The following is a 14,547-nucleotide window of genomic DNA, read 5'->3' as shown; positions in this document are numbered from 1 at the left end:
GGCTGCTCAGACCCCACATGGGGACCTGGACAGGGTCCCTGGGCCATGCAGCCGCAGTGTCCACGCCCTGTGCCCCAGTCAGCGGTTTGGGGTGCTGCAGGGCTGGTGGGGTGCTGGGAGGCCAGGGTGTCTGCTGACACCTCGTGGTGGCTCCATCGCCCCAGGAAGCTCATCCCTGCGAGGCCGGAGAGCTGGGACGGACGTTGTCACCAGCCCAGACCATGCTGTGAGTGGGTGGGTGACAGGGGACAGGGCAGACCCTCAGCCCCCCGCGTCGCCTCGGTGCACGCAGGCTGGGGGGAACCCCCTGGGAAGGCAAAGCCTCTGCCACCCACTGCTCCTCCAAACTTTATTGCTGCAATAAATAACCACAGTGGTGGCGCCCGGAGGGGACCGCACGCTCCCCCAGCCCAGGGGACCAGAGCACCAGGGAGCGCAGGCAGGACAGACCCTTCACCGGCTTGCGCAGGGGGAAAGGCGCCTTCTTCCCAACGACACCCCCAATGTTCAGGGTCAGCTCCGAGGGGAGAGGGGGGTCCTGGTAGTGATGGGTTTCTGCCAGCGGGGCTGTGCCCCAGAGGTCTGAGAACAGGCAGAATTTGTGTCCTAGATGAGGGGAAGCCTTTCCTTTTGCATCTTGCCCGGTGAGGACAGGGCTTGTCGGGGGGATGAGGGCAGGGATGGCGTGGGGCAAGGAGGAGCCCCCCGAGGCTGCCATGGCCTCGCACCCCCAGCTCCCACCCGCAGGGTCTGCCCACCCAGCTGCATCCCGACATGGCTCAGCTCAGCCAGCAAAGCTGTGGGGACACCGGGGCGCACCGGGGTGAACCGGGGTGAACCGGGGTGAACCAGGACGGGCTGGGGCTCAGGACCGGGCTCAGCAGCAGGAGAGGCGAGAAGCGGGGAGCTGTGGAGAAGCAGGGGCTGAGCCCGGGGGGCTGCGCCCATGCGGGGGTCTGGGTGCCGCCGGCTACTTGGTGAGCTTGACGCTCTGCTCCTGCTGGCGGATGATCTGGGCGATGGGGCTGGCGATGCCGCCTATCAAGGTCCAGTACTCCTCGAAGCTGATGCGCCCGTCTTTATTCTCATCCAGGTCGCAGATGAGCTTGTCGGCCGCTCGCCGGTTCCCGGTGTCCTGTGGGGAGACAGAGCGGAACGGCTCACACCGGGGTAAGCGGGGTGCAGGGTGGGACACCCCGCGAGCGGGAGGAGCGGGTCTCCCGGCCCCACGCGCCCCAGGCTCACCGTCAGCATGTGGTTGAGCTCGTGGCTCAGCATCTTGCGGAACTCCTTCTTGGTGATGCGCCGCGGCTTCTTGCAGCAGCAGCGGTGGCTGGAGTACTTGTCAAAGTTGTTCACCAGCACCTGGACGGCCCATTCCAGCTCCGTGCATTGCTCCATCGCTGCCTGCGGTCACCTGCGGGGACGGGGGTCAGGGACAGGGGCCACGGGACACCCCATATGGCCATGCTGGGAAAATGGGGGTAGAAGGGCAGGCAGCGTGCTGCCAAAGCCATCTCTTTGGGCACACATGGGGGTCTCTGGTGCCACCAGCCCTGGGGTCACGGCAAGCCCCCGGGCAGGCAAAAAGCATCCTCCACCATGCTGGTGTCCCCACGTCGCTGCTCACGCTGGATCACCCCAACAATCCTCCCGTCCCCAGCACTGTGCTGCCCGCACCGGCACAACACCCGCCCCACACCAACCGCCCCACCTGCCCCCCGGGCGGCCGCCCCCACGCGTAGGCCGAGGCGGCAATTATGGCGCTGGGGCCACAGCCGCTGGTTCCCAGGGCTCATTAGGGAGGAATGGGGCTGGGAGACGTGCGGCGGCGGCGGCGGGACCAGGGCAGGAATTACCGGCCAGCCTTCCTCTTGCTTCACGGCTCCGGGAACACCCCGCCGGGCAGGTCTGGACCTGCCCAAGCCCCCCACGAGCCCAGCCAAGGGCGTCCCTCGCACCCCGGGGTCCAATCCTGCCTGTTTGCTCAATGTCCAGGGTCCCTCTCCTGGCTCCGTGGCCCTGAGGCTGCCCCAAGCCAGGAAGCTCCTTCCCATGGACGGACCCAACAGGATGGTCCCCGTCACGGGGTCCGGCATCCACATCCCGGGCAGGGACGGAAACGGCGTCACCTTGTCCGGCCTTGGCTCTTTCCTGCCCCGGCGGTGGTGGGGAGGGGATGCGCTGGGGCGTGTTGCTCCCTGTATTTACACTGATTTACACCAGGGGCGTTGTGCCGGCTGCCCCAGCAGGGCTTGGGGAAAGCCAACGGGATGGCACCCCAACCCTAACCTTCCCCACTCCAGGAGCATCATCTGTGATGCCCCCGGGACCTGCCCCGTGCCCAAGGCCTGGCTCACATCTGTCCTTTCTTTGTACCAACCCCCCCACTTCAACCCCAAGACAAAGACATCAGGGTGGTGGAAAGAGACACAAGGCTCAGTCCTGGGCCTCCTGCACTTGTGTGTCTCATCATGGCTGGGTGCCCTCCTGAGCTGTCCTTGTCCCGTGTCCTGGTGCCACAGCCCAGGGCCATCGCACCCTGGGAGTGGGGACAGTCACAGAATCACAGAATTTAAGTGGAACCTCCTGTGTTCCAGTTTGCACCCATTGCCCCTTGTCCTGTCCCTGGTTGTCACCAGAAGAGCCTGGCTCCATCCTCCTGACACTACCCCTTTCCATCTTGATCCCCAGGAATGAGTCCCCCCTCAGGCTCCTCTTGTCCAGCTCCAGAGCCCCAGCTCCCTCAGCCTTTCCTCACACGGGAGATGCTCCACTCCCTCCAGCATCTTGGTGGCTGCGCTGGACTCTCTCCAGCAGTTCCCTGTCCTGCTGGAGCTGAGGGGCCACAGCTGGACACAATATTCCAGGTGTGGTCTCCCCGGGGCAGAGCAGAGGGGCAGGAGAACCTCTGTGGACCTAGCTGGTCTCCCATCCAAGCACCGACCAGGCCCGACCCTGCTTAGCTTCCCAGATCAGGTGTTCTCAGGGTGCTATGCCTGTGTATCTGTATGGTCTCCCATCCAAGCACTGACCAGGCCCGACCCTGCTTAGCTTCCCAGATCAGACGAGATGGGGCATTCTCAGGGTGCTATGGCTGTATATATTTTATATGTATGTATATATGTTCCACAAGTATATCCTGATAGTATTTGAACTAAACCCTTTATTCAAGGGCAGAGCAGAGGGGCAGGAGAACCTCTCTGACCTACTGACCACCCCCTTCTAACCTACCCCAGGTTCCATTGGCTTCCTGGCCACAAGGGCCCAGGCTCGCAGGGTGCTGGGCGCCGGGGTGGCTTTTGAACAGCCCCATTGCTGGCAGGAGGTCCCACCACGAGCTGCAGCGCTTGGCACAGCCACGCACCAGACACCTCCAGCTCCAGCCCGACATCCCAGGCCATTAATTACCAACAAAAATTAATCAGCGGCACCCAGGCCAGAGTACTCGCTGCACACCCACCCCCTCACCCGCTGGGTCCCCACTCACAGACCCCACATCACCGGTTCCCCACCACCACACGCAGCCCGTCATCGGGGCATCGCGGCTCCTGCTCCCACACTGACTCACGGCACCGGCACGGCCAACGCGCACAGCCCCACCACGCACCCCCAGGGCCAGCCCGGGGCACCGGGACATCGTCACCGTGGCGGGGTGCAGGGGTGCTGGCACGGCTATGGCGGGGCTGGGCGCTGGTAGGCGGGACGGGCAGGATGGGGCTCGTCGGCCGCTTGGCTCCTGCTGCCGTCCCCACTCTTCTTTCTCCTCTTCCTCTCCTTCCTCGCACACTCAATGGCACCAGCACCCTGAGCTGGACCCGCAGATGGACACAGCCCCGGTACTCCCTGCCCACAGCTCCGGCACCGCCGGGGGGAAATTCCCCTTTTCCAGGGGCCAGGCCCCACTGGCCACCCCCGGTGCTGGGCTCTCTGTGGGTCGACAGACGCTGCCAAACCGTGTGCAGGCCCACCTGCCCCCAGCCCCGCTCCCCCGGTGCTCCCCGGGCAGCCGGAGGGTCCTGTCCACCCGGCCCCGCGCGCGGCGCCGCCGAAGGGCTCGAGGGGGTTTCCACCACCCAACCTGCAGCAGCGCGTCCTGAGGCTGCTCCTGGTTGAATATTCAACCCAAAGGTCCCGATCTGTCCTTCCCAGAGCCTCACCTGGCCCCGTCCGGGAGTCCTGCTGCGTCCGTCTGTCACCGATTCGGCGGCGCGGGCAGTGGGAACTGGAGACGCCCGCTCTCTGCTCACCTTGCACCCATACCCGTGGGGCCCAGTGGGGCTTTTAAGGAGGCTCCCGCCCCTCCCTGATGTTCCCAGGGCGTTCCCAGGCTGGGGCTCACCTGGGAAATGGCTCCTTGCGATTGCGACACCCACGACGGGTCGTCAGGAGCAGCGACCCGCGATGGGCTGCGGCTCCGGCTCCGTGGCGGGGGCTGCCCCGCACGCGGCCGTGGGGCGATGGGTGGCGTTTGGGGGCCGCCCAGAGGGACCCCAGGGGCTGGAAGGGGTCCTGGGGGTGGTGGTCCCCTGGTTTTGCAAACCCACCGTGATCCAAACACCCACCAGCCAAAAATCCGGCTGCCCCATCCCATGGCACGTCCCCATCACCCACTCCACTCCAAACCCCCCGTGTGCACACAGGACCGGCGACACCGGCCCTTGGGATCTAGTGTGGCTGAGGAGTAAATTGGGGGGAATCATTTATTTGAACCAAAACCACTCATTCTGAAGGGTGAAAGGCGCTGGCTCGGGTCTCTGTGATATCATGAGCCCCAAAAGCACAAACACCAGCGCCAAGCGGGGCCATATGCAGCTCTCAGCTCTCTCCAGATGCCCTGGCACAGATAAGGTGCTTTTCAACTGGTAGCTGTGCTTGTAAACTCACATCCATAATTAATTGTCCCAGCAAATTGTACCCCTGGATGTCTACTGGAACGATGGCGCAGCGATTTGATGCCAAGATTAGATACGGGCGTTATTGGGAGCTCCATATTTGGAGGTGCGGGAGGTGATGCACAACAGCCACCTGCTCGGAGGACCTCGGGGATTGTCATCCCGGAAAAAGGCGACGTGTGTCATCTCAGCTCTGCGGTGGCTTCTTCCTAATCTCGGTTGGGAGGAAGCAAACCCGTCCGCGGCCGAGATGCTCCGCTGTCATTGATGCAACATCCCAGGAGGGTGGGAATCCTTCCCCGACCCTGCAGGCAAACAGCTCACCTCTGAATCACCGGCTTTCATTACTCTCCTCTGCCTGGCAGATGTCACAACCGCATCCAGGCCCTTATTCTTACAAGGCATCCAGGGCGTGTGTGTGTGCTCAGAGCAGCCACGTACCATCCAAACCCATCGCCAGACGTTTCCCAGACATTTTGATTGCGCCGGTGACGTTTGTCTCTGCCCTGATCCCCACCAGCTCTGAAGGGTCCCATGGAGCAGTTCGGCTTCTCACGTATGGGCTCTGTCCCATGGGACCCTTTGCAGAGGGGGGGACACCGAGCCCTGGCTTTGGGGGTCTTCAGTGTCCATTGCAATGTGCCCAGGGATGTCATGGTGCCCAGGGATGTGGTGGTACCCAAGGATGTCATGGTGCCCAGGGATGTGGTGGTACCAGGATGTCATGGTGCCCAGGGATGTCATGGTGCCCAGGGATGTGGTGGTACCCAAGGATGTCACGGTGCCCAAGGATGTCATGGTGTCCGGGGATGTCATGGTGCCCAGGGATGTGGTGGTACCCAAGGATGTCACAGTGCCCAAGGATGTCATGGTGCCCGGGGGTGTCATGGTGCCTGGTGATGTGGTGGTACCCAAGGATGTCACAGTGCCCAGGGATGTCATGGTGTCCAGGGATGTCATGGTGCCCAAGGATGTGGTGGTACCCAAGGATGTCACGGTGCCCGGGGATGTGGTGGTACCCAGGGATGTGGTGGTGCCCAAGGACGTCACAGTGCCCAAGGATGTCATGGTACCCAGGGATGTGGTGGTACCCAAGGATGTGGTGGTACCCAAGGATGTGGTGGTGCCCAGGGATGTCGTGGTGCGCAGAGATGTGGTGGTCCCATCCCTGTGTGGCCGGCACTGACTCACCAAAGGGCACCAACATGGGCTGAGCCATTCCTGCCACTCCGAAGCCTTCCCAGATCAAACAGATAGTTATCGGGATGGCTCATGCCGCAGGAATTGCCGTCCTCCCGACAGCACAATGTCACGCCGCGGAGCTGATCGCCAAACCAGAAGGAGGACCCAGGAGTCCCACAGCACATTCCCAGCCCGGTGCTCTCGTTCCCCCCCCTTCCATCGCTCCAACCACTTGACACATTTCCTGTCTCTAATTAAATGCACACCACACCTTTCTGCTTAATTTCCATGTATTTATTTCCAAGGCAGGAACAATAAATAGTCATTCTCATTGTGAAATCCACCCCAAGGTGAGAGGAGACAGAGGGCGGCCCGTGGCCGAGCTGCGGTGCCGGTGCCGCCGAGCCGGCCGCCAGCCCCGGCTTCCATCGCATTTCTCTGGGTTTTGGCTCCGTTTGGGTTTGTTCATCCTTTTTGCATCCCCACAGCACAAGGTGCCGCTGAGGAACCAGCACCCTCTTCCTTTTTGGGGTCCCCATCCCCATCGCACCCCCGGGGAGCTCAGCAGGAGCCACGGTCCCATTCTACATGGCATAATTAGTCTTGGTGGGCGTCCTACACCCTCTCAAGCCCATTTTCCACCCCGCATAGCCTGAGCTCATTTCTCCACCCCAACAAGCCACCGCTTTGTAGCATTTACTGTTTTCTAATTTGCTGTAATTACGCAGAAATCCCGTGCTTTCCCGGAACAGGTGACGTCTGCTGCTGGCCGCGTGGCTTCCAGGTCCTATTGAGTCCAGCATTTCGGGGTCTCCTCTGAGCTCCCAGTGAGCCCAGAGCCCTTGGGGTCCCCGGCTTTGCGTGGGGGTCCCTGCCATGGGGACCACTGGGAACAAACCACCCTGGGGACTGGGCACCTGCACAACCCCGCGCACAACCTGACACTGTGCACACCCTGACACATTGCACACCCTGACACTGTGCACAACCTGACCCTGTGCACACCCTGACGCTGTGCACACTCTGACACTGTGCACACCCTGACACATTGCACACCCAGACCCTGTGCACACCCAGACCCTGTGCACACCCTGACACTGTGCACACCCTGACACTGTGCACAACCTGACACTGTGCACACCCAGACCCTGTGCACACCCTGACACTGTGCACAACCTGACACATTGCACACCCTGACCCTGTGCACACTCTGACGCTGTGCACACCCTGACGCTGTGCACAACCTGACCCTGTGCACACCCTGACACTGTGCACACCCTGACACTGTGCACACTCTGACACTGTGCACACCCTGACACTGTGCACACCCTGACGCTGTGCACACTCTGACACTGTGCACACCCTGACACATTGCACACCCAGACCCTGTGCACACCCAGACCCTGTGCACACCCTGACACTGTGCACACCCTGACACTGTGCACAACCTGACACTGTGCACACCCAGACCCTGTGCACACCCTGACACTGTGCACAACCTGACACATTGCACACCCTGACCCTGTGCACACTCTGACGCTGTGCACACCCTGACGCTGTGCACAACCTGACCCTGTGCACACCCTGACACTGTGCACACCCTGACACTGTGCACACTCTGACACTGTGCACACCCTGACACTGTGCACACCCTGACCCTGTGCACAGCCTGACACTGTGCACACCCTGACACTGTGCACACCCTGACCCTGTGCACAGCCTGACACTGTGCACACCCTGACACTGTGCACACCCTGACCCTGTGCACACCCTGACACTGTGCACAACCTGACCCTGTGCACACCCAGACCCTGTGCACACTCTGACACTGTGCACACCCTGACCCTATGCACACCCTGACACTGTGCACAACCTGACACTGTGCACACCCTGACCCTATGCACACCCTGACCCTGTGCACACCCTGACACTGTGCACAACCTGACGCTGTGCACACCCTGACACTGTGCACACCCTGACACTGTGCACACCCTGACCCTATGCACACCCTGACCCTGTGCACACCCTGACCCTGTGCACACCCAGACCCTGTGCACACTCTGACACTGTGCACACCCTGACCCTGTGCACACTCTGACACTGTGCACACCCTGACACTGTGCACAACCTGACACTGTGCACACCCTGACACTGTGCACAACCTGACACTGTGCACACCCTCACCCTGTGCACACTCTGACACTGTGCACACCCTGACACTGTGCACACTCTGACCCTGTGCACACCCTGACACTGTGCACACCCTGACACTGTGCACACTCTGACACTGTGCACACCCTGACACTGTGCACACCCTGACGCTGTGTACACTCTGACCCTGTGCACACCCTGACCCTGTGCACACCCTCACCCTGTGCACCATGCACACCCGCAGTGCCATGCACACTTGCAGCATCCCATGCATATGCGCAGCGCTGCATGCGCCCCCAGCACCGTGCACACTTGCAGCATCCTGTGCATGCACATCTGCACATCTGCGGAGTCCTTTGCACGCCCACAGCATCCTTTGCACATCTGCAGTGTCCTTTGCACATCTGCAGTGTCCTTTGTACATCTACAGTGTCCTTTGCACATCTACAGTGTCTTTTGCACACCCGCAACGTCCTTTGCACACTCGCAACGTCCTTTGCACACCCGCAGCATCCTTTGCACATCTGCAGCATCCTTTGCACATCTGCAGCATCCTTTGCACATCTGCAGTGTCCTTTGCACATCTACAGTGTCTTTTGCACACCCGCAACATCCTTTGCACACCCGCAGCATCCTTTGCACACCCGCAGCATCCTTTGCACACTTGTGGTGCCCTTTGCACGCCCGCAGCATCCCTTGCACCCTCGCGCTCTGCGCTGGGGCCAGCGGGGCCATGCGACCCAGCACCGAGTGATGCTCAGAGCCCAAATCTGCATCCCCATCCCTTCCCGCTCCAACACTTTCCTCGTCCCACGGAGGAGGACAAATGAGTTCACCCCATCCTGGCTGGTTTTTCCAAGATTTTCCTTTATTAATTTATACAAAAATGGTTGCAAGTGACGCAAGCTGCTAACAACCCGCCACCGTCCCAGCCCTGAGCGCAGCCACTAGCCAAGGGCCAGCACCCCTGGAGAGGGGCAGGCGGGGGAGCACCGTGCACACAGCGCACCCCGGTATAGCACCCCAAAACCTGGGCGGGCACAGGGCACCGCGGTCCCTGCACTGGTGGAAGAGCAGAGAAGATGCTCAGGCCACGAACAGCAACATCGGGCCCATCCCCAAGTCCTAGGAGCCCCTGAAGGTGCTTGGAGTGGCGGAAAAGGGGCTCCCGTGGGTGGCACGGGGACAGGGGGACAAACCCCGACACCTTTCGGGGGAAGGAGCCAAGTCCCTCTTTGCTGCGATGCTCTGGGGCTGGGGGACCTGCAACCGGAGGGGTTTTGGGGCTGGAGGTGGGACAAGCCCGGGGGAAAGGCTCTGGAGTAAAGGACGGAGAAAGGCAACCCCAGAGCCGGGGCCAGGAGCCCCCTTGCCACCTCCCTCCCGCCGCGGCTACGGGCCAGGGCTGGGGATGGAAGGGAGTTCTGCCGACGGGAAGGAGAGGCAAGAGAGGGCAGGGATAGAGCGGAGAGGGGGATCCCTCCGCCCCGGCTGGGGACGTGGGGAGATGAGTCCGCGACGCTGCGTTTTCCGAGCCGCATCCCAGGGGGACCAGCAGCCTCTCGCGATTCTCGGTGCAGAGCCTGAGCCCTCGGGTGCCTTCCCGTCCCCCGCCACCCTCTACTTCCTCCGGCAGCCCTTGGCCGCGTCCCCCATCATGTCCCAGTACTCTCCGAACTCCAGCTTGGCCTCGTTAGGGTCTCCCATGCACTCGATCTTCTCTTCGAGGGGTCCAACGCACTGCAGCAGGGGTGGAAAACACATCAGGGTGATGGGGCTGCGGGGTCCCGCGGGCAGCCCGTGACCACCCCAGCACCCCCGGGCTGTGCCCTCACCTTCCCCAGATGGGGCAGCTTCTGCGACACCAGCTCCTGCATCTCGTTGGGCGTCAGATACTCCTTCTGCCCCTTCACCGCGTAGCAATGGAACTGGTTGATGACGGTCTCGATGGCCCGCTCCACGTCGGTGAGCTCCTGGCAGTCCTGTGCAGGGGGCAGAGAGTGAGCACCAGCTGGACACCCCCCCACATGGACAGGACACCCCCCAATATGGATGGGACACTCCCGGATGGACGGAACATCCCCCGAGAGGATGGGACACCCCAGATATGCCAGAGCTCTCTGCAGATGTTCAACCACTCCACAATGATGCGATAAACCTCCTTACCAACGTGATACCCACACATTGAGATGCAAGACCCCCCTCTACAGATGTGAGACCTCAACATGCAGATGTGAGCCCCCTCCCCCCCAATGCGAGGCCCCCCCCATACAGATGTGACACCACCGTACACATGGGATCCCCATAAAGGTGCAAGACCATCCCATACAGATGTTAAACCACTCTGTAGGGATATGAGACCGCTCTGTACAGATGTGAGACCCCACCATACAGATGTTGCTCCCTCCACACCGCTGCCATACCCCGACGTGACACAGACATGTCACCCCTCGTCCCTGCTTGCCCGGACCTCTCCCTGCCCGGGGCCAGCGCGGCTCAGCCACCCCGGCGTCTCCGGGCGCTACACCCATGGCGCGCGGGGGCCGCGCGGCCGTCCGGACTGGTTCTTCCTCTCCTTTGCACAAGCGGCGGATGACGGCGTGAGTCAGTGCCGGGGACAACCCGCGCACCCACCGCGGTGGGGCTTGGCGGCAGCAAACCCCCTCTCCCTCCCCATCAGGGCTGCAGACCCCTTCCCCTATGGGTTGGGGGGCAGACCCTCATCCTGACCCACACGCCCAGCTCCTCGGCCACTCGTGCTAATCAGCCGAAGCTGCGTTTGAAGGGAAACGATGGTGATTCATTCGGCAGCTGCGGTTTCCCCCTCGAAACACCAGTAAACCACATCAGGCGATGCGCATTGGCAATCTCCAGAGCCCCAGCCCGCTGCCCCGGCTCAGCCGGATCCTCCGCAGGTGCAAAGGGGCGCGGGGTGGGCACCCCCTGGTTGAAAGCCGAGGAGAACAGGACGCTTTCTGCCATCGGGCATCCTTGGAGGAGTTGCGAGGAGCGAGCGCAGCTCCCAAAGGTGACTCCACGGGAGCTGGAGAAAGCTGCCCGGTTCCTCGAGCTTTCAAGCGGTTCCAAGTCCCCCTGCCCAGCGCCGGGGCAGCGTCGCCGAACCCCAAAACATCCCCCCCATGTCCTCCGCTGGCTCCAGGATGGGGCTGGGGCTGGCCCCGCCGTGCTGCTCTGAGTCACCCCGAGCCCGGGGCTGTGCTCCGAGGGACGGGGCCGCGCGGGGTCACCCTGCACCCACACCCCCCCGGTGCCGCGGGGTCGCTCGCGGACCTTGTGCTTCTTGCGGCAGTTGCACTGGCCCATGCTGCTCCTCGCGGGGCTGTAGCTCCTCGGCGGCGGTGCCGGTGGTGGGGTTGTCCTGTCCAACGGGATCCTGGGGAGCTGGCGGGGGGAGAAAGCCAAGCTCAGCTCTCGGCGTGGGGGAGCTTTCCCTCCTTGGGCGCCGGGGCTGAGCGCGGGGTGAGGAAGAAGCGCCGGGATGCGGTGAGCTGCCAGGACACGTCCCGGCAGCGGCAGCGCCCCTGCCCCGGCGGCGAGTCGTGGCGCAGCCAAAGCGTGGGAGCAGTGGGGGTGTGGAGGGGCGGCAGGACCCCCGGGGCACGGACCCCCATCCCGCGGCGGTGGATGGGCCACTTACCTGCTCCACGGGCTCTCCTGGGTGTGCGCAGGCTGCGGCGCGCCGGGGTTTTATACGGCGGGGAGGTGTGAGTGGGAGCTCCCTGCGCTCCCAGCTGCGGTGTGGTGCAAGGCGTCTCATTTTGGAGCCTGGCCCGGAGCCAGCGTGGGGCTGGGAAACGCCTCCTTCCCGGCCACACTGATGGCTGCTCATCCATCCATCCATCCATCCATCCATCCATCCATCCCGGCAGTGCCGCGTGGGAACAGTGCGCCGGGCACCGGGCGGCTCCAGGAGGGGTCACCCCATGCTGGGGATTTCACCGTTTCCCAACAACACCGGGATATGGGTTCTTGGGTAGCCTGGGATGTGCTGTGCCAACAGACCCATCGCCCCGTGCCACCCAAGACCCCACAGAGGCTTGGCCATTGATACCGTGGAGGTGGTGGCCACAGTGGCCACCGTGGCATCGCTGATGGAGATGCTCCGCAGCCCCACCCCGGTCGCAGCCACATCTCTGCCACCCATCGGGGCTGCACTGAGCAACCCCACAGCCCGGCAGGAAGGCGTTTGTGGGGTGCAGGGTGGCACCGGGGCCATTTGGGAATGGCCCCATCCGTCACCGGTTCCCCACAGCGGCCACCCCGACGCAGAGCGAGTCCCGACCCACCGGGCCGGTCCCTGGGCACAACGTGGCCATGGGCAGCTGCAGGCGGGGGGGAGAGCGGCTGCCCAAACCAGGAGCCCCCCGGCTAAGAACAGCAGTGACGTTCATGCTTGGGAAAACCTCTTTTATTAGCTCCGTGTCGGCCGAGTCCCCCAGCGCCCCGTCACTTCTTCCCCGCTTTCTCCCTCCGCATGGCCTTGGCCAGCTCGCCAATGAGCCGCCAGTACTCGCCGAATTTCAGCTCCTCATCGTTGTTCACATCCAGCTCGCTCATCTTCTCCTCCAGGGACACGTCCTGTGGGGCCAGCACCGGGGGGCTCAGCCATGTCCTGACCCCCCGTGAGCGGGACAGGGCGAGCGGGAGCTGCTGCTCGCTCTCGTTTGCCAATCCCAGGGTACCGGGAGCAGCCCCCCCAGCTTTGAGGGCTCACGGGACTGTCCCATCCGCCCCGCGCACGCTGCCCCTGGTCTCACCTTCATCAGGTTGGGCAGCTGGAGCTGGACGAGCTCCCTGAACTCGCCGGCCGTCAGCGTGCCCTTCTTGCCCTCCTTCCCCGCGTGGCTGAAGAAGACGGTGACGATCGTCTGGATGGCCGTCTCCAGCTCGGTCAGCTCGCCGGTGGCCATGGCGCCGGGCCACGGGGCTGCAGGGAGAGGAGCCCACAGGGGTGGCAGGCAGAGGGGTGTCCCGGGGAGGCGATGTCGGGGTGTTTGGGGAGAAGGGCACCCTGTCCCCTTCGCCAGCCTCGAGTCTGCACGGTCTCAGCTCCGCGGGGCTGAGCAGGGTCCCGGGGCTGCATCAGCCAGACCCCCCGCATTGGTGCGGGGAGGGGGGGTGGGCAGAGCCGTTTGGTGACGCCGCTGCCATCGGGCAGAAGCGCCACAGAAGCAGCCAAGACAAGGGGGCATCAGGAAAGGGACGGGGTCACCACGGGGTCCCCTGCGCCGGGGTCCCCTGTGCCCGTGTCCTCCTGCGAGCACGGGAAACATGGTGGCTGGGGAGGGGCCGGTGCCGCAGGCAGCGATTCCCTACTTACCCCCCGGCCTGCGGGCAGAGCTGCGGGCAGAGCCGCGGGCAGAGCCGTGGGCAGAGCCGTGGGCAGGGCGCAGCCCCCCGGCAGGTTTTATACCCTGCGCCACAGGAGGGGAGAACGCGGCGCTTTGTCCCCCCGCACCGCGGTGTTGGGTTTCCTGTTGCAGCCGGACGGACGCACAGACACCGCCCGAGCGCGGAACCGTCCTCCTCTCCTCCCTCCCCGCACGGGCAGCGGCCCAAGTGCAGCGCTCGGCCCCACGGGTGCCAACCTGCCCCGGCCTCAGCACCACCGGCCGCGCGCTGGGGGTGGGAGCAGGATGGGACCACAGGGCTCTGTTGGGCTGGAGCATCTCATGGAGCTCCAGCACCACCAGGACTGTTCTGGGGGTGCGGGGCAGGTCTCACCCCCAAACACATCCCGATGGGGATGGGGACGTGGTCCCAATGTGGCAGCTCATGCCAAGCCCGCGATCCAGCGGCGCTGAGGACCCGGGGCTGGGCTCGACCCGCACCGAGTGAGAGTTGTGAGTCAGCCGCCCACTGACATCATCCCTATTAATAGTGGGCTTTGTAAAAATTAATTAATCCAAATTAATTAGGGGGTTGGAACTGCTGGAGTGTTCCCCTTTAATCACTGTGTATTTATAACATGGCAGCCCTGGAGGTTTCCACCTGGCAGACGGAGCAGCTCCGCACCGCGGCACCGCCGTTCCCACGGGGTCCTGCGCCGCGGCACCGTGTCCTGGCCCCGTGTAAACCCTGCACGGCGCCCACGGCACAGCCCCGGGGCCAGACCGGGGGACACCGTGCAGGACAGGGGTGACATTGGGGACGTGGAGCGTGCCTGGGACGTCACTGATCACCAGCCGCCCCCATTCCCCGCCGGGGTGCAGGTTCACCGGGGTGTCCCCACGCACCACGGGGCCGTTGTCCCGGCATCCCCGCAGCCCATGGCGAGCAGCACACACAAGAGGGGTCT

General features: G+C 63.5%; 3 protein-coding genes and 1 long non-coding RNA gene across 5 annotated transcripts; 1 reads left to right on the top strand and 3 right to left on the bottom strand.

The window, feature by feature from the left end:
- Window positions 1–335: 335 nt before the first annotated feature.
- S100A16 (S100 calcium binding protein A16) lies at window positions 336–4,319 on the bottom strand. 2 transcript variants are annotated; one of them, XM_021296577.2, is made up of 3 exons: window positions 4,161–4,319; window positions 1,246–1,417; window positions 336–1,135 (listed from the first exon to the last, which is right to left on the bottom strand). In XM_021296577.2, exons 2-3 carry the CDS (start codon window positions 1,399–1,401, stop codon window positions 971–973), a joined length of 321 nt encoding a protein of 106 aa, XP_021152252.1. In that variant the 5' UTR covers window positions 1,402–1,417; window positions 4,161–4,319; the 3' UTR covers window positions 336–970. The 2 variants fall into 2 exon arrangements, with proteins under 2 accessions (XP_021152252.1, XP_021152250.1); XM_021296575.2 differs by lacking the exon at window positions 4,161–4,319 and adding an exon at window positions 1,980–2,107.
- On the top strand, window positions 1,078–6,360 carry LOC135576603 (uncharacterized). The gene is made up of 2 exons (XR_010468400.1): window positions 1,078–1,170; window positions 4,909–6,360. It is a non-coding gene; the product is annotated as an uncharacterized LOC135576603 (long non-coding RNA).
- A 2,715-nt stretch (window positions 6,361–9,075) lies between these two features.
- Window positions 9,076–12,021, bottom strand: S100A14 (S100 calcium binding protein A14). Its single transcript, XM_065043169.1, has 4 exons — window positions 11,887–12,021; window positions 11,520–11,630; window positions 10,064–10,210; window positions 9,076–9,968 (listed from the first exon to the last, which is right to left on the bottom strand). The coding sequence occupies exons 1-4, from the start codon at window positions 12,004–12,006 to the stop codon at window positions 9,849–9,851; spliced, it is 498 nt and encodes a 165-aa protein (XP_064899241.1). The 5' UTR covers window positions 12,007–12,021; the 3' UTR covers window positions 9,076–9,848.
- Window positions 12,022–12,639: 618 nt separating this feature from the next.
- Window positions 12,640–13,773, bottom strand: S100A13 (S100 calcium binding protein A13). Its single transcript, XM_005508975.4, has 3 exons — window positions 13,570–13,773; window positions 13,007–13,176; window positions 12,640–12,827 (listed from the first exon to the last, which is right to left on the bottom strand). Exons 2-3 carry the CDS (start codon window positions 13,157–13,159, stop codon window positions 12,696–12,698), a joined length of 285 nt encoding a protein of 94 aa, XP_005509032.1. The 5' UTR covers window positions 13,160–13,176; window positions 13,570–13,773; the 3' UTR covers window positions 12,640–12,695.
- Between the last annotated feature and the right edge of the window lie 774 nt (window positions 13,774–14,547).

Source organism: Columba livia, chromosome 28, assembly GCF_036013475.1.
Source record: "Columba livia isolate bColLiv1 breed racing homer chromosome 28, bColLiv1.pat.W.v2, whole genome shotgun sequence".
In the NCBI taxonomy this organism is placed as follows: domain Eukaryota; kingdom Metazoa; phylum Chordata; class Aves; order Columbiformes; family Columbidae; genus Columba; species Columba livia.
The sequence above is the reverse complement of the archived record's forward strand: the minus strand, read 5'-3'. Positions and strand labels throughout refer to the sequence as shown.